Genomic DNA, 19,156 nt, shown 5'->3' on the forward strand with positions numbered 1-19,156 from the left:
TATATATATATATAATATTTTAAGATATTTTGTTCCTTCTATCATTGAATTATTTGAACCAAAACCAGCACCTCTGTCCCCTTACATTTCTTTTAAATGCATCCCAATCCACTTTTTGTCTATTATCTACTTGATCACTGTGTTTCCCTTTATTTCAATGCTTTGGGGTATTCTTTTGCAGCCCCAGCCTGATGCCCTCCACCCCCAACCTTGCTCAAGAAGGCAGGGTCTGTTGGATGAACAGACCCATTGATCTGCTTCTGCCTGAAATACAGTGGGTTTTCCAGCTGAGCTTGGTGGGAGACGTGGGAGGATGGCACCTCTGAGGCCAGTGAGCACATCTTTTGTTTTGGATACATCCATGGGAGCATCCTACACCCCACAACAGCCGGCATTTCCCATCACTTTTCCCCATGTAGGACGGAGGGATTTCTCCACCTTGCAGTGTTCACTCGCCAGCTTTGCAGGAGGGTAGGGGCTGTCCAGATGTCTGCTTTCAGAAGGACATTAAAATAGCCTTCGGTGACTTGGACATGGGGAGCTGGAGCACCCTGAGCTCTGTCCTGCAGCATGGGCTGCAGAAAGGTTCCTTACCTCTCTTATAAATGCTCCAAAGGTGGCACGGGGTAAAAATCTCTCTTTTTTTAGCATGGCAAGCTCCGTCCTCTTACAAATATTGACAGGGCAGGGACTCAGTACATCTACCATGGGGTGAGGCTCGAACTTTTTTAAGAGAGGGGGAGAGGGACAGCAAATGTCTGTCCTGGCAAGGGCAGAAAGCACAGTCGTTCAGGGCTAAACCACAAACTGATTGAAAAACTGACTTTGTACCTTCCATCGACGCCCATTTTTAAAACAAGCAACACTACAAAATAACCTTACAGTGGAAACACATCCCAGTGTCAGAACAAGAGCGGATGGAAAAACCGTGGTCAGCGTTCCGGGAAGTGTTTTGGATAAGGCGCTCGGTGGTCAGGGATGCAGGCAGGGGCAGCAGCCAGCGCCGAGCGCAGGGGTGCGACAGCCGCGCAAACTGCACGGCTCTGCCGCCGCACCGGCACGCCGCCTGTGACACCCTCCGGGTGCCCCGGCCAGCAGCGCTTTCCTGCAGCATCTGCCAAAGGCACCGCTCGAAGCCGAGCCGGGGGTGCCGAGCCGGGGACGGACCCGGCGGCGGGCACGGCGCGGGCCATGCACCTGCTGGCAGCCGGCAGGGCTGGGGTCGCGCACATCACCCTGCAGGTGGATCCCGTCCCGGGCGGCCCCACGGGGGAAGGGGCCCGGGGGGACAGAGCCCGCGCAGAGGCTCGGCAGGGGCAGGGGCCGGACCGGGCCGGGCGGGACCGGGCGGGGCTGAGCCGGCGGGGGGGCGCCCGGCGCCGTGCGCATGTTCGGCCGTGCGTCACAATAGCGGCGGTGGGAGCGCGCCCGGTCCCAGCCGATCGCGGCTGGTTTGAGCTGGTGCGTTGCCACAGCGACGCCGCGGCGCTATAAATAGGAGCGCGGCGGCCGTGGCGAAGCTTTGTGAGCCGCGGCGCCCCGCCAGCCCCGCTCCTCCGCAGCCGGTCCGGCGCTCCCGCCCGGCTCCGCGCACCGCGCCCGGCTCGCAGGAGGAGGGGGAGGCGGCTCGGAGCGAGGGGATCGGCTGCCGCGGGGGCCTGACAGCAGCTCCGCCAGCGCTGCCCGAGGCGAGGTGAGGCGGGCGGCAGGATGTGCCGGGATGTAGCGGGCTGTGCCGGGATGTAGCGGGCTGTGCCGGGATGTAGCGGGCGGGCGGCGGGGCCGCGGCGGAAGCGGCCGGCGCGGAGCCACGTGTGTGCGGGGCCGCTGCCAAGCGGCGCGGCCCGGGCCGGGCGCCGGTGCTGCCGCCGGGCACGGGGAATCCCCGGCCCCGGCAGGGAGGCGGGAGGCTCCGGGCGGCTGTAAGCGGGCCAGACCGGCTCCCCGGCTCGCCTGGGGAGTATTGGCGGCGCTTCCCGGCAGCGGGGGAAGGGACGGCCCCGCCGTGGCCGGCGGGCTGTTTCCGGGGTGGGGAAAGGCAGGTGCGTGGCAGGAACAGAGCAGGAACGCTCTTGGCGCTTGGGGCGCTTGGGCCGAGCGGCGCCGGGGCGCGGGGCGCTGCCCCCTGCACACCCGGGGGCACCGGCCCGGCCCGGGAGAGAATCAGGGTCAGAGCAGTTTGGGTTGGAAGGAACCTTACAGACCATCTGGTTCCAACTGTGCCTACGGTAGCAGGGACACCTTCCACTAGACCCAGCTGCTCAGAGCCCCGTCCAGCCTGGCCCTGAGCACCCCGAGGGATGGATCCCCGTGTCCCGCGGGGCGCTGCGCTCTCGGGGTGGGGGCCCAGCCGCAGGGCGAATGAAGCTGTAGTGACGGTGCACCCCGGGGCTGGCAGGCACCTCCCCGGGAAGCCGCCGTGCCAGGCTGGGTGCAGTGCCCCGCTGGCCAGCCCGGCAGTGCCAGGCTCTGCCGGGACCGGGCGGCTCTGCCGGGACAGGGCGCTCGGTGAGCGCAGGGCACTGCCCGTCCGTGCCCGCTGCGCTCTGCGGGCTCCGCAGCCGCGGGAGCCTCGGGCAGCTTCTCTAGACGCAGCTTGGCTGCTTGAGTACAGAGCCTGCAGGCATGACTCAGCTCTGTCTAAATACAGCTGCTGAATAGGGGAATGTTCTGGAGAACAAATTCTAAATGAGAATAAATTGCCTTTCTTCAGGGGAGCTGCAGACACTTTGCACCCAGTCCAAATAGAAACATACTTTGGGAGGCTGCAGTTTGCACCTACATGATTGTGTTCTGTGTGTATGCTGTGAAATTGCACTGTAGTTAAAATTGTGCAATGAGGCAGAAATGGGAATCTTGCAAGAACTTTTTAACAACATCTGTTGTGGCCAGTAAAAGTAATTTCCCTTTTACATGTTCAAAGGAAAAGTGCTTTTTATGCAGTGCTCTGCAGAGGGGAGGTTAAACTAAATTCTTCCTTTATGGTGTTCACTTCTCTTAACCACAGCTGAAGTTTCTGAACGGCTTTCTGCAAAGCTGCAAGTCTATGATGGGATGCAACTTCTCCTCAGTAACAAGCACCTTCCTGAGAAGTGTTTAATTTGCTGTTTCTTATGGTCCTTTCAAAGAGGCTTTTAAGAGAAGACTTTAATCCAGCTTGTGGTAGAATTATCTCTGCACGTGAATGAGAGCAGAGGGAGAATGAGGTTCAATGGATTGTTGGCTTTATTAGAATCAAAGCTTCATCTAGTTTGAATTTCAAATTTGATTTGTCTTTGATAAGTGAGAAATGATCAAAAGATGTGAAGTAATTCTTGTTGCCATATGTTTCTGAAGGTTGAAATGAAGTATAATTGTAACATAACTTAAAATTAGTGAATAATTCAGAGTTTGCATAATTTTCAGTCCTAGTCTGCATGACTAGTTTGAGTGTAAAAATTGCTGAGAAAAGGAAGAGGGCTGAACCCTGGTACATGAAGCCATATCTTCTTCCCTATGACTGACTTGTAATGCTGAGGTCTTTGAAAGGCAGCACAAACTCTGCTTAACAGCTTGATGGAGGATGCTGTCATTCTGTATTTGGACTACCCAGTAAAAGGATGGCCCATGGACTTTATGGGTCATGGATGGCAGAGGAATGTGCTTTTGCTCTTTAGTTCTAGCTCTCAAGGGACTTCTACTTGGCAGGTAGATCTCTGTTAGCAATGGAGATTTGTAATGGACTGCTGTTAATTTAAGACTTTGTCTGCAGGTCAGAGTTATGAACCAGTCTTAGTGTGTATCTGCCACTCATGACAGCTGAGTTTTAATGTAGCTTGGAGTAGAGCAGGGAAGCTCTAACTAGGAACAAAGCAACTTCAAGGAAAGCCCTGTTCTCATGTCTGCTTTATGCAAAATCTGAACTGTATTGAGAATCCAGATATTTACCTGGCTTGGACCTAATGAAAGTTTTTATAACTCAGAAGTCAGTCTGTTTGCAATAACAAGTAACCAGTTTCTTCTGAAACTGGTGAGCTAAAATAGTGCTTTTGAGTTGTTAAAAAGTTGTAAGTAGACACTGGCCATAGTATTAATAGCTCTGATATGGAGGTGAAAGAAAAGACAGCAGAAACTTCCAGGGAGACTAATAATATCTGACAGTATTTATTTGATTATTTTTTTTCTTTGAGTAGATTCAGAATGTCACAGAGTTGTTGAACAGAGGAGAACTTGCCTTCCAGCTAGCAAGATGATTTTGGCCTGCCTCCTTGGTTCTGATTACATCTCTTCTGTCATTATGCCAATGTCTAATCTATGCAGCTATTAGTGATCACTGTAGGAGCTGTATAATGGTAAATGATACAAGCACAAAGCAGTGGTCATATAATGACTATATGAATCTAAGTGAAGTACTGAATGTAAACTATGAATTCAAATTAAGTAATTAGCACTTTTTTTTTTTTTTTTTTTTTTCAGCAGTTCATTCCCAAGTCCTTTCACATAAAACTGAAATCTTGGAAGTCATGAGCAACTTCAGCAAAGAAGAATTTGAGTTGACCTTCCTTGATGAAGGTTTTACTGCCAAGGATATTCTTGACCAAAAAATAAATGAAGTGTCATCTTCTGTAAGTATGATGGGAAAACCACTAAATTTCATGATGCTACAAACTTATAAACTAATAGAGCAGGTTGTCCTTGCACATAATCCACAAGGCAACCCCCTCAAATGCTGACCTCTAGGCTAATCCTGTTATCTGCTGTTTGTGGTGTTAAGATGTGTGTTTGCCCTAGGATGATAAAGATGCCTTCTATGTTGCTGACCTCGGGGACATTGTGAAGAAGCACGTGCGGTGGCGTAAGGCCCTTCCTCGGGTCACCCCCTTCTATGCCGTGAAGTGCAACGACAGCAAAGCTGTTGTGAAGACCCTTGCTGTTCTTGGGGCAGGGTTTGACTGTGCCAGTAAGGTGAGATCACTGCTACTTTCTGATCTGTGACGTTAGTATCTGTTCAGCCTTGAAAAATGTGTTTGTATAAAATGAAGCTTAACTGAGTGGTGCTGCTTTTGTTGTTCTGATTACATTAATCATCCATCTAGAAATATCTTCTACAAGTGTAATCTGTTCTTTCTTCAGACGGAAATACAGCTGGTACAGAGCATTGGTGTGCCTCCTGAGAGAATAATATATGCAAATCCCTGCAAACAAGTATCTCAAATCAAACATGCTGCCAGCAGTGGTGTGCAGATGATGACATTTGATAGTGAAGTAGAACTAATGAAAGTTGCAAGGGCCCATCCAAAAGCCAAGTAAGTAATGTTCATTGTTCTGTAATTCTTCCTTGGGTTACCAAGATACAGAAATATCTGTTTGATCTGAAATTTGTTCTTCAGTAGTTTAAGATAGTCTGCAGAACTGTGAAGTAATAAACTATTAGTTTTTATAATAGTTTTTTCTTTTTTAGTTAGAGTTGGGATTAAGGGTACAAAAGACAAAGTTTTGTGTTCGGATTCAGTTGTTTATTCTCACTTACAGTACAGTGAGTGCTACAGCACTTCTAGTTAAGAAGTTAAAAATGAAGAAATGCTGATGTATTTTGTTCATTACAAGGTTTAAGGCCTAATTGTCTAATTAAAAGCTAACATTTATATTATTTGTACTTTTAACTCAATGATTAAATACTTCTAACTTGCAGTGCAGCATTTTTTATTTAATTGCAAAATGCTACTTAAATCTAAGAAGAAAAAGGATAAGAAGAAAGAAAATACTTTAAATTTAAAGCTTCTATTCTGTTTTATCCTTATTACTATATTTTAAAGCCTTCGATTCCAATTTTTTCACTATGTGATATTACACACTTTTATTTAAACTACACAGTAGTGATTTTAGTTTTATTATTCAATTTTAGAAGCCTTCTCCAAGGCCTTAAGTCAAAAGCAGTGTTCCTCTGGGGATTAGTGCTTGACAGCACAGAAAGTTCAAAACTCCCTGTTTTCAGGGTTCCAACATCAAACATACTTTTAACCAGTGAAATCTAGTCTTGTAGAGTTTACTGGCCCCTTAGGAAGAGATACACAGAGCAGCTTTAAGCTCAGTCTCATTCTGAGGTCACACCTGCCTGATGACGGTGTCTGTTGTGCTGAAACTGAGCTCCTCATTTTTCCTGTTTCCAGGTTAGTGTTGCGCATTACCACCGATGACTCCAAAGCAGTCTGTCGCCTGAGTGTTAAATTTGGAGCTACCCTTAAGACTAGCAGGCTTCTTCTGGAGCGTGCAAAAGAACTTGACCTTGCCATTGTTGGAGTTAGGTGAGCTGACAGCATCAAAAAACAGTTATATATTAAATATTTAAGTTTTCTTTAATGGTCTAGGTGACAATAGAGGTGCCTCTGCATGTGATGACCTGAATTTATACAAAACTTCTTGACTAATTTGCCAAATAGCAAGTGATATTTTGTATCTTTTTGTAGTTTCCATGTTGGAAGTGGATGTACAGACCCAGAGACCTTTGTCCAAGCCATTTCTGATGCCCGCTGTGTGTTTGATATGGGAGTAAGTCTAGTTCTACTTTCTCTGGAATTATTGCTCAATTGTTGTGGCAAAACTGAATGAAGTGTACAACTTGTAAGGGGCAAAAAGCTAGCTAAGTCACTGACTTAGTGGAATTTTTTGGGTGCTGGTAGCTTGCTTTGACCAGCTTGGCAAAACTCATCTACTCATTTAGATGCACTAAAATTGGTAGATCAGTCTCAAAAAACTGTTACTTGAACATGTGTTAGCTCTGTTTCAAGTATTAATGAAATGAATTTACATTACTTTTAAAGCTAAAATGATAAATTACAAATTTTTTTTGACAGTGTTGCTGTTAATCTCATTTTAGGCTGAACTTGGCTTCAATATGTACCTGCTTGATATTGGTGGTGGCTTCCCTGGCTCTGAAGATGTCAAGCTTAAATTTGAAGAGGTATAGCTTTGCTAAGTTCTCAGGTTGTGGAGTCTGCTTGAGTGTTGATCTGGACTAAATAAAGTCTTGCTTTTTCTGTTTGTATGCAGACACATTTGCAAAAACATGTTTGCTTGGTCAGAAATCTAATGGAGAGGAAAAGAGGAAATAATCTGAAAAATAAAAGTTATATAAGCTTATTAGGTACATAGCTAAATGACTGCACAAACATACAGAAGTCTCAAACGAGTAAAGCCAGTTTTAACTACAGGCTTGATTCTTGCTGGCATAGACTTCTTCCAGTTGGTGCTATATTTCAGGCTGAATAGATTGGCACTGCTCCCAAACAGGGTGAAAGGATAGTCCTGAACCCATACTGTCATTAGGGGTGGCAGCATATGAGGGCAGTGCCTGATTCAATTTAGGACTAACTTTTAGATCATTTTTAAGTTGTTCGATGTTTTTCCAGTCTACTTCACCTGAGCAATAGCTCTGCTTTCAGAAGAGACAACGGGGCTGAATATTGATAGGACTTCCACTTAAAGCAGTGTTGTGAGAGCACCTTGCCTTCTAACCCAAGGAGGGTTTAAGCATTGTATTATATTAACAGAAGGATACAGTAGGTTACATAAAAAGTTTTCTTGCAATAGTGTGAGCTAACATTGTAGCATTCTGGGACCTCCTAATGAAGTCTGGCTTCTCATAGTGCAGTGTGGGCATAGCTGAGGCATCCAATATTATGTCATTGGGCTCCAGGGCATGATACACCCATGTTGTAGTTGGAGGCAGCTTTGTGATAACTTCACAACCTGGAAATAACTGTTCAGGAAGGCAACTGAATTTCAAGTATGATAGTAAGGTCCTTTGTATGCTTATGATCCTATGAGCTGACATCTTTAGGGTTTAGTAAGCTGTGGAGTAGTGCATAAGTAGCAGCACTACAAGTGACTGCAAATCAGATTTGAAGTGTGGGGACTTGCAGGGCATTAATGATGGTTTAGTGACCCTAGGAGGGGTGATTTCCTTCAGCCTCAAACATGACCCGTTTTGTTACTTAAACTTTAGGCTGCAAGTGATGTCTGCTTTTGTTACTTTATATAAATATCATTCCAAACAAGATTTTGAATGAGGAAAAAAAAGTAAAAACAGTCAATAGAAGTTACAATAGATGTTAATAGTTGTTATATGTTTCACTAGTAAATAATTTTGAATTTCAGGGTCTTTTGAATTTCAGACTACCTGAATTTCAGGTACTTTGTCTCAGACTTCTAAAGTAGCACCTGAGTAGCTGCTGAAATTTTAATACTGGCATCTGGTTTTTCCCTAGATCACAAGTGTAATCAACCCAGCACTGGATAAATACTTCCCATCTGACTCTGGAATAAATATTATTGCAGAACCAGGAAGATACTATGTTGCATCAGCATTCACACTGGCAGTCAACATCATTGCAAAGAAAATTGTGTTAAAGGAGCAAACAGGTTCTGATGGTATGTAAATTGAGACCTAGTCTTAGATCTAGCCAACTGTGTGTTTCTTTCCAAGACTTTTTCTCACTGGTGTCTCAACTTCTTCCAGATGAAGATGATGCAAATGACAAAACTCTAATGTACTATGTGAATGATGGGGTGTATGGATCATTCAACTGCATCTTGTATGATCATGCACATGTTAAGCCAGTCCTGCAAAAGGTATGCCTGTTCAAAAATATCACATACTAGTCACATATCATGGATGTAGGAGAATCCTTGTTGCAGCAGTCATTTCTCAGTTGACTGCTCCCTTCGTGTTGCCAGACTTTGGCATATAACTTTTGAAGCATGCAGTGGAATTAACTCAAAACTAGAGATAAAAAAGAACCTGCAAGCAGTTCTTCCTTTTCTTCAGAGATGGAATGTTACACTAACTATGGTATTACTTCTGGAAGCTGTGTTGTCATAGTCAAATGACTGAGCTCCACTCTCTCCTAGCGGCCTAAGCCAGATGACAGCTGCTACTCCTGCAGCATTTGGGGACCAACCTGTGATGGCTTAGATCGGATTGTGGAGCGCTTCAACATGCCAGAGCTGCACGTGGGAGACTGGATCCTCTTTGAAAACATGGGTGCCTATACTGTTGCAGCAGCCTCTACTTTCAATGGGTTCCAGAGGCCAACAATACACTATGTGATGTCAAGACCAGCATGGTAAGTAACTGAATGTCTTGATCCATCAGTACTTCTGAGATCACTGTAATAAATAGCTCGTATCAGTTGGCTGCCCCTTAACAAGCAGGGGTAGTTTTGGTGCCACAGCCCTTGTAAAAATCTCCTGGTGTGGAAGAAGGCAATGCCTCTGAAGGTTTTTGCTGTGTGCTTAGGAAAATGCTGATGCCACTAATTACTCTTCTGTTATGCACACTTAAAAGAGAGATCTTTTTAAAGGTGTAAAGTTAGGAGACTTCATTAATCTGGATTCTAGCTAGTGTTTTCACTATTGCACAACATACAGAATCATTATGAATTCTTTACATTCAGCTTCTGTGACTAGTAATGAAACCAGTCAATCATAGTTATGTTGTCTTCTAAATTAGTTCCTTACTGAATCCTGACTGCAGGATGCAGGGACATTCAACAGTGTTGCTTCACAGTATGGTCTCTATGTTTGTTTGAGAGCTATTCCTTGGTTTAGGTTGAGCTCTGGCTCAGTGCTCAGTGCAGAGTGCTAGATCTCCATGGGAAGTTATTAAACAGGTAAGCAAAGAAAGAAGGACTACCTTTTAAGTGCAAGGACATTGTGAAACTGCAACTTAAACAGCAGTTTAGAGTAACTTGGGGGTGCTCTGCAGTGCAACACAGGTTAATGGATTGCACCTTCTATAAAAGTGGGGTTTCCTGTGAGAGTTCCCCTTACCTCTCTCCTGGTATCTGCCTGCTGAACTGGCAGAGGGCTTTTGGGCAGAAGTGTTACCCTACAGCATGATTAGCTCTGCTATTGGGGTTTTCTTCAAATTTATTGAAAATCTTTAAGTTGAGGGGAATTTCTGACATAAAAGTAAGTGGAAGCTGCTTCTATTTTTCTACTAACCCTGCTGGTATAAGCAGGGCTTGTATTGTTTCTTTCCCTTAGTGAAACCCTTGGTTGATTGAAACATTTTTCAAAACACGTTAAACTTTTATACTTCCCTTAACACTCCAAAACTGTGTCTAATTGAACTAAAAATGGCTCTACAGGAGAATAATTAGTTTTAAACTGTATCACTAGGTTGCTGTTAAAATTTAATAATTGGTCTGAGGCGTGCTGAGCTTAATTATGCAAACATAACTGTCATCCAAGACCATAGCACAGCCATTTTTTAGCCCTATGTGTGTTTTCTGTTTTGGTAAGAGAATTCTGTGATAAAGGCTGGTCCTTAACTGAGAGACATGCATCAGTGAGATTATGGTGCAGATTTTTCTAGGATGGACAAAAGTCTTCTGGAATGTCATCTGCATGTTGTAAAGGTATACAGCTAAATTTGTGGCTAGAAACTGTGAGAGATAAAGGACAAGATGATTACATGTGTCTAAGTTAAAACTAGTAATACACGAGGAGCCATGCAGTAGCACAACTGTTTGCCTTGCATACCTAAGATAAGTAGAACTACCAAGCTGAATGCTGTTGTTAGCACACCTGAGGGATGGGATGCCACCCAACACCTGAGGACAGGTTTGAGAAGTGGGACTGTGGGAATGTCATGAGGTTTAACAAGACCAAGTGCAAGGTGCTGCACCTGGATGGGGACACCTCCTGGTATGAATCCAGGCTGTGGGATGAACAGATCCAGAGCAGCCTGGCTGAGAAGGACTTGGGTGTGCTGTGGGTGAGAGGCTGAACATGACCCAGCCATGTGCCCTCGCAGCCCAGAAAGGCAAATGTGCCCTGGGCTGCATCCAGAACAGTGTGGGCAGCAGGGGAGGGAGGAAATTCTGTCCCTCTGCTCTGCCATGGTAAGAACCCACCTGCAGTGCTGCATCCAGCCCTGGGGTCCCAGCACAGGAAGGACATGGAGCTGTTGGAGTGAGTTGGTCAGAGGGATGGAGCACTCCTGCTATGAGGAAAGACTGAGAGAACTGGATTTGTTCAGCCTGGAGAAGACCTTGGGGTGGGTGCCCTTATTGAAGCCTTCCCATACCTGAGGGGGACTTACAGGACAGATTGGGCAGGACTGTTTGCAAAAGCACATAGTGACAGGATAAGGGGTAATGGCTTCCAACTGAAAGATGTCCCATCCCTGAAGTGTTCAAGGCTGGGCTGGATGTGTCTCTGAGCAACTTGGTCTAGTTGAAGATGTCCCTACCCATGTCAAGGAGGGTTAGAACTAAAACTTCAATGTCTCCTTCTAACCTAAACATTCTATGAATCTGTAAACCAAGTCCAAAAACCTCAGTCAACTGAAGTTCTTCTGAGGTTGTGTTTTAGTACAACTCTTGTCTGAGTATGGAAAGAGTTTCATGGTTCTTACTGGTCTGGTCAGCTCCTTTATATTCCTAGTCTGTTATCATACTTTTTCTTGATTTGAGTCACCCAGTAATGTGAGAGTGTAGGATAAGTGACAGTCAAGGTTGTCAGGGATTTTCACATCTGAAATTATGATCTATTGAGCACAAAGTCAGTAAGTCTGCATAGCATGAGGTACACAGATGTTGGTACAGCTGTATATATATAGATGCATCTTTGCAGATCTAAATCCTACACAGAAATGGTAAAATCAGCTTGGTATTGGCACTTACCCTAAAGCCTAGCCAGCCATAGGTGACCTGCATGGATTCTGCTTTTATTTATTTTTTTGCCTCTCTGATAGTAATGTCTGGATTGCATGTGATGCATAGAGAGAGTTCATTTCATACTCACTGGTAATTAAAAAAATGTACCTCACATTTTTAGGTGGATTACAGTGAAACAGTTTTTGACTCCCTCTTTGTTTTTTTTCTTTCTAGGCAACTGATGCAGCAGATCAAGGAGCAAGGGTTCCTAGCTGAGGTGGAGGAGCAGGATGTTAGTCTGCCAGTTTCTTGTGCCTGGGAAAGTGGAATTGAATATCCAGCAACTTGTGCTTCAGCTAGTATTAATGTATAGGTAATATTTAGTAATTAAGTGCAAGGTTAGTCATTGAATTTAGGGCATTTGGGGGACTGTTAACTTAATTCTTGGTAGAATTTTTAAGTGGTTTTTTTAACATTTAGGTTTGGCATAAATGCAGGAAAAATGACTAGGAGATGGGTCACAATTATCTGTGTTCCTATGGAAACTATTTGAATATTGTTTTATATGGATTTTTATTCACTTTTCATGTATGCTACTAAAGACTGACCCTCAACTGTCAAACAAGTATTTGTAGCTTGTGTATGGCAGAACGGGCTAAGCTTAGTGCTTTGTGACCTACCTGTTTTAAAATAAAGTATATTGAAATAACTGGTCCTGTGTTTTGTTAATCAGTAGAAAATTGTGTCATTGATGGATCTTATAGCATATATAAGGGCAGACCAGATGCTGCAAGCCCAGAATTTACTAATAAATGGATCTCCCCTACCCTTGCCCTCCCAGCTGAAGTGAAGGAAACCCTCAATGGGTAGGGAAACTGAATTGTCTTTTTTGATATGTGATTAGAAGAAGGTTGAGTGTCACAAATTGAATACTGTGTGAATTCTTGTGAATTCACATTTGTTTTTCACTACTGAACACATGTGTAACAAGTTGCATATTGCAAGCTCAGTGCAGTGCTGGTTGTCTGGAAGTTAGTCTACAAGTGCTGTGCCAGCACTGATGGCTTTTAATAAACATATCATTGAGAGAATACAGCACAGGCTCCACAACTGACACACTGCTTGTTACATGTGCAAGAACTAAAATATGTTAGAGGAAATCCCAGGAAGCTGATACTGTGGCTGACAAGCTCTCTGACCTGTGCTGCCTAGGGCTTTAGTATAAAAGAGATGAGAAATGGGACTTGACATCTTTTGTATGTGCAATAGGATTAGAAGCTCTAATTTAATGTATGAAAAGATTTGCTACTCTTCTGACATTGGATTCTATGTGATAGATGACATTAAGTAGTAAATGCTAGAAGCTAATACAAGGGTGTTGGTGATAAAATAGTCTGCTTATTGAAGCAAAGCATTCTGACTTATGTTTAACTTATGCTAGTTTGCTGACACTTTTTGCACTAAAATTAGAAAATGCTTCTGATAAACTAGTTGGTCCTAGAGCTGAATTAGATCTGTTTTCCAGAAGATCCTGGGCTGCAGGCATGCCATAGCAAATGCCTGATGTATAAAGAGAAAGATCTTAGTGTATCAAGTAAATAGGATAAAGCTTAAGCTAACTTGGAGTGAGTGTTAAAATTTGAAGGGTTGTCCAAAGGTTGGCATTGCTGATAGAAACAGTGACTCTAGCAAGATGAGAAGTAAAGCACTTTTCATACAAGCAGCTCTAAAAGGCAATGTTTAACCTCCTGTGCTTCCAGCAGAAACTCTCCATTAGCTGAATTAGCAGGGTAAACAAGAGTGATGGTATCTCATTCCTGAGTCTCTTAAGCATCCCAAGTGACTTTTTTATTTGCTTTATTCCCAGCTTGTGACTGAAATAGCACTTGCCTTTAGTCTTATGCCTATGGCAAACTTAAGTGCATACACATAGTGGAGCCATAGCCTTAATCTCATATGAACTCACTCCATCCAAACCAGGATTTCCAAATTCAACTGCAAACTTAATGATTCTTATATGTAAACAGAGGCAGTAAATGATAACCAAAAGTTAATACTGTTACAATTCTACATCTAAATCTTGCTCTGTGAGAGCCAAGTGCATTTGAGCAGGTAAATGTCTATACTCTGAGAAGCTGCAGTTGTCTCAAGGAGTTGTAGCTACTTCTAAGTGCTGTTTGAAGGCTGGGGCTGTTGGGGTCAGAAGGGAGTTCAGCTGTAGTGAGATCTTGTGTGATACCTGCACAATCACCTAGTGTCCTGCTGGGTAAGTGGCACAGTCTGCCTTCAACTCACAGCCAGTGGAGACCATCTCCAGCAGGTAGTTTAAAAGCAATCACATATGGAAACTTACTTGTGAGCTTCACTGAGAGGAAATTGGCAGGTTGCCAGTTAATTTCTTCATCTGCATTTAACTTGATTGGTTATTTTAGCTACTTCACTGGGTTTTGTCTCAAAAATCCAAAATTTACATCTCTGCTGGAGGCCAGGACTGTGGAAACATGCTAATCAGCATTTTGATGAATATGATGCTCCCCAAAAGAGATATAGCTGACTGTAGTTCTTTACCTTTCTCTCCTTTGTCAGGTATGTCATAGACTTGGCTGATGCTCTCTAAGCCTTGTCTAACAAGTGTGTCAGATGTTTAAAAATGGCTAATCTGAAGTATCTTCTGTGGATTTTGCCAAGGGACTCCAAGTACTTTCGGGGAGTAATAAGTGTTTACAGTAATGCTGGTGTGTCTTTAAGCAAGACTCAGGTTATACTGAACAGATGTTCTGAGCTTTGGGATAATTCATCTCACTGATTCCTGGCTTCCACTGAATCTTTGCTGCCCATTTGTTAATTGATTTTAAAGTACTCCAAAGTGACAGCATTTGGTTTTAGGGTGACTGTGGGTATTCCCTACAATCCACAGTAGAGAAATTTGTTTATTACTGATAGCTGGAGTGAGAGCATGTAGGACAGCAAAGATGGTAATAAAGTAAGCAGTGTGCTCATATGGTTTAGTTTGACCTCCCCCTGATGGCCTTTTGGGACATTAAAGCCTTTGCTCTGTTTTGTTGTGTTTATTGATCAAATCCAGTTGTTCTAACTGCACATCTTAATTATTCCTCCCTGGGGCAGGCTTGTCTGATACAGGAGGAAGGGAGGAGCTGCATGCCAGAAAAATTGAGATCAGCTGCATCTGTCTGATGTGATTAGCTCAACAAATATTAAAGTTGGAGCCAAGAATAGCCTCTGCCTTTCAGCTTGCTCCTTGCTAGCCTTGCTGTGTATGGTGCTCTGTCTCACTGTGGGCTTTGCTGGCACATTAGCAGGGGCTGTGGCATCCCTGCTCCACATGCCCCTGGGCTCACTCCACTCAAGGCACCATTGATGCTGATGTCAATTCTCTTGGGATCACATGTGTAAAAAGAAAGTAATGTCTGAGGAAAATACCAAGACATCTGCCTGAGATGGATTCTCATCACCCCATTTCTCTTTTATGAATAGTGTGGACACTTGAGGTCAAACTTGAGGTCTAGCTGAGACCTTACATTTAGTCCCCATGTACCCATACATGCCCTGTACTGGAGCTGACATTCTTTGGTGCAAAGGTAGTTTCATATACCAAAAAAGCTGAGAAACAGAAAATTCCTTGTCCTCTGGAATTATATCAGATGGAAAAGGAAAGGTGGAAATGTTTTGGGAGAGATTGGAGAATACTGACACAGAGTAAGAGGAAGTAAGGGACAAGGGGAATTTGCTGCTGGCAGCAGACCATGGGGCAGATATCCCTTGTTTTACTGCATGGCCATTTAAGTCATGTTTTGCTTTTTAAGCTGCTGTCTTCTAGGCTACCACATAGGCCTTGCAGACAAAGTGTCAGTGCACTATTTGGCATGGCAGAGTCAATTCTGCCACCTCACTTTCACCAGCAGAGAAACCCAGAGCTGGGAGCAGCACTGAGCAGGGATCCTATGACTCCACCTGCAGGAGCAGGAACAAACCTGGAGCTGGAGGGAGCTCTTCTGCCACAGACCTCATCCCCAGAAACTACAATCCTTTAAATAGTTGCTTTAGAAACTAAACACAGCATCAATTTGTAGTAGGATTTCCAGATCAAAACCAAACCTCTTCCACAGAAAAAAAAAAAAGAAAAAAAATCATTATCCACAAGTATTGCAAGAGGAGCTTAATGAATATTATTTAATTGACAGAAAGAAAAATACCATCAATCATTGAAATAATTATTATTTTTCATTTTCTCTTGAAAGAAGCACTGATCAGTACCAAAACAAGTGAGAGTGACTTGCTTTGGAGAGTGTCTGGTTTTGATTGCATCACCTAGTTTTCTTTACAGTTTAAAGGCAATTTGTATCTCCATGGCCATGGTCTGGTTTCAGTACCCATGTCACAATTGCCTGCAATTCAAATCTGTCTTAAGCTCATTAAAGCACTATATTTGACTACCCTGACCTATCCTATTGACCTACCCTGTTGAGAGTAGGGAGCATATATTTGGGCTGGGACTTTGGTTTTGGCAAGCTTTGTTCTTGCTCTTGAGTTGGTTTTGTAGTTCTCAGTACAGGAGGTGCTTAGAGCAACTCAGCCACTGTGGTGCCACTTTTGGAAAGCTGATGATGAGCACCCAGAGGGGAACAGTCACCAAGATGATGTTGCCCTTTGCAGGATGAGTCAGGGTGAAGGTGAGCACTTTGGGCATGGGCAGCACTGGTGCCTCGAGTCCCCTCCACTTCAGCATGGAGAAGGCACAAGCATTACAGGGAAATCACTGGCAAATGAAAGGAGCTCCCTCAAGGGAGCACACTGAAGCCTTGTGTGTCCATGTAGCCTTGTAAGTATTGTTACAGTCCAGTAAATATTAGACCCTTATTTGCATGCGTTTCTTGATGCTTACAATGCAGAAACAATTTTCTTCTATGTCTTAGTCTTTGCCTGAAGACAAAAGCATTAGCATGCTGAATCCAGCCCTTCCCTTTCTCACCCATTTTAGGGAGCTGGTCCCAGTCTTACCCACAGTATTCCCACAAAAAAGAAGTGCCTTCCAGTTACAGTCTCTTCAGTTCATGCTCTCAAACTACTTTGCAAAGGACTAATTGGTTCACCCTGCTTTTGTGGTATGGAGCCAACTGCTGTGTTCCAGTCCAGAGCAGCCAGAAGACAGCAAGGCTGTGCAGCAATTCAGGAAGGGAGAGAAAGGCAGACACTTTCAGGGCAGTGATGCACAGACCAATGCTCCCAGCTGGATTACTCCCAACACCTTATTGCTAGGGATGAGGAGGCTCAGAGCACCTTGAGAACTCAGCAAGCACTGAGTTTCTTAGCAAGGAGCTGAGAAAGGGCAACTGTAGCAGCTCAGTACAAAGAATTCCCAAAATACTTTACAGACATTATTTAACCTATCTTGAGACAGCAGTTCCCTACCCTGTGAGATCAGGAATTGGGCATTCAGTTGGCTTAAGCATCACCTTTTATATTTGGCTACTAAGCTCACTAGCTGGAAAAGAGAAAATGCTGGCAATCTTGCAAAGCACAGTTACAATGCTTGAAAAGGATAACAAGGATATAGATTTCAGCAAGAACAGAAGTGCTGCTGCCCTTACTGTGAAGATAGGAAGAAAATAATCTATTGCATTGTAAAAAGTCCTGCTTAAGAACTCCATTTACTGTTTGTTAACTATAGCTCATCAGTAGCAACAGTATTTCACTATAACTGCTGTAAATATTTCTCAGCAATGGTTGTCCCACTTTTCTGCAGTCAAACCATGCATTAAACAATTAAGGCATCCGACTGAAGTGAAAAGCAAAAGAAAATCCAACTTGCCAGAGACTGCTATTCAGGGTAGGGAGATTTGTCCTGCACCCCACCAGAATGGCTCCCAAACTCCTCATGAGTCAGGAGCTATGGGACTCACCTTCTGCCATCTGGGTTTCACTCCCTGTGGGTTATTTGGGCAGCAAAGTCTAGGGGAAAGATCTCCCTTCCAGGGACAGGGTGTTTGAACTATCTGGTTTTAAGGGTCCATTCCAATCAAGCCATTTTCTAACACTGATTAATTCTATGATTGTACCTGACTGCAAGCAAAGCAGGGAGGTGTTTCTCTGACCAGAGCCAAAGGAGATCCTCTAGAGATAAGGATGTGGTGACTAATTAGTCACACAAAAGCCCACAAGATGGAGCTCAGCTCAAAAAAAAGCATCCAAGAAACTGTTGGTCAAAGCCAGGGAAGGAGGAGGAAAGGAGTGAAACAGAAAGCTTTCAAATGAATACCACAATCCCATGTTAGACCACAGCATGAGCAAGATGTTATTAGAGCAAACAAATGCAAATAAGAAAGTACATGGAAAAAGTATGTGCAAAGTAATAATTAAGCCATTGCACAGCTCAAAAAAAACCCCAACTAAAGCTCTCATCCCATCCATTCACAGAGATGGGAAACAGAGGATGTGAGGGTTTTATTTAATATACATAAAACTTCAAAAAGAGCTAGAATTTCTTTAATTATTTACTAAGGCTGTTACCTCAAATGTCCTTTCAGCTTCCAGTTTCCTACTTGGAGCTCAGTCTGAGGCTTGGCTCTTTCAGTAGCTATTTCTGTGATGTTTTGTATTCTTCTCTCTTGCTGGGGTTAATTTAGGTTTGTTGTTGTCAGAGGTTTTGGGGTTTTTTTGAGTAAGTGCATGGAACTGATTTATGCCACCTTCTGTAGAGCAGCTTTGCAGGATTGCAGGTGTCAAGTGCCAGTGGACACAAGCTGAAACCTGGAAGTCAGATTGGATGCAAGGAGAAACTTGCTTCATGGGGACAGCCAGCACTAGTGGGGTTGGCCTGGCTCCATCTTGGGAAGCTTTTGAGACCTGACAGATCAAGGTCTTGAGCAGCCCTGAGCTGCTGTTGGAATTGATCCTGCTTGGAGCAGGAGCCTGGGCTAGAGACCTCCTGCAGTCCTAGTGTGCTTGTCATCACCCTGCTCCCTAGTGGGTCTGGCAGTGCCATGGGCTGGGCCCTGCAGCACAGTTCCCTCAATTCAGCAATGGGGTTTGCCAAGACCACCAGCTCCTTGGCTGCCTGCCTCTCCATGGGGCTCTGCTTGGTGAGGATCTAAAATGGATCTAAAGTGGGCAGAGGCCTCTGAGGAGCTGCTAAAGGGAGAGGACCCACTCCTGCCTCAAAAAAACCCCAAAAAGTAGAGGAGAACTGATAATGGATTTTACCAAAGACACAGTGTCGCTATTGGAACAACGGGAAGAGTCTCATCCTCCTCCATGGCTCCTGTGAAGAAGATTCCTCACCCAGGAGCCCTGACCCTTATTAGGTGGCTTCCCACCTTCCTAAAGCAGTTTCCCTGTGTCCCCAGCTGAATGTGCTGATCACTGTTTGCTTCTTCACCTGGGAGAGCTACAGACACTGGAGGGAGCAAAAGGCTTCAAAAGCTGAGACCCAATCCCAGCCGTAGGTTTAGGACTGGTGGTGTCCTTAGGACAGGATAGTGGGATCCAACATCGTG

At 44.4% G+C, this 19,156-nt stretch overlaps 1 protein-coding gene across 2 annotated transcripts; it reads left to right on the forward strand.

Moving 5' to 3' along the window:
- Window positions 1–1,409: 1,409 nt before the first annotated feature.
- On the forward strand, window positions 1,410–14,876 carry ODC1 (ornithine decarboxylase 1). 2 transcript variants are annotated; one of them, XM_079332914.1, is made up of 12 exons: window positions 1,410–1,693; window positions 4,456–4,604; window positions 4,771–4,944; window positions 5,113–5,285; window positions 6,150–6,284; window positions 6,447–6,528; window positions 6,857–6,940; window positions 8,247–8,409; window positions 8,498–8,610; window positions 8,890–9,104; window positions 11,877–12,015; window positions 14,769–14,876. In XM_079332914.1, the coding sequence occupies exons 2-11, from the start codon at window positions 4,503–4,505 to the stop codon at window positions 12,013–12,015; spliced, it is 1,380 nt and encodes a 459-aa protein (XP_079189040.1). In that variant the 5' UTR covers window positions 1,410–1,693; window positions 4,456–4,502; the 3' UTR covers window positions 14,769–14,876. The 2 variants fall into 2 exon arrangements, with proteins under 2 accessions (XP_079189040.1, XP_079189039.1); XM_079332913.1 differs by lacking the exon at window positions 14,769–14,876 and having other exon boundaries at window positions 1,412–1,693; window positions 4,459–4,604; window positions 11,877–12,351.
- The last annotated feature ends 4,280 nt before the right edge of the window (window positions 14,877–19,156 follow it).

This window comes from Erithacus rubecula (assembly GCF_903797595.1).
Source record: "Erithacus rubecula genome assembly, chromosome: 2".
NCBI classification, from domain to species: Eukaryota; Metazoa; Chordata; class Aves; order Passeriformes; family Muscicapidae; genus Erithacus; species Erithacus rubecula.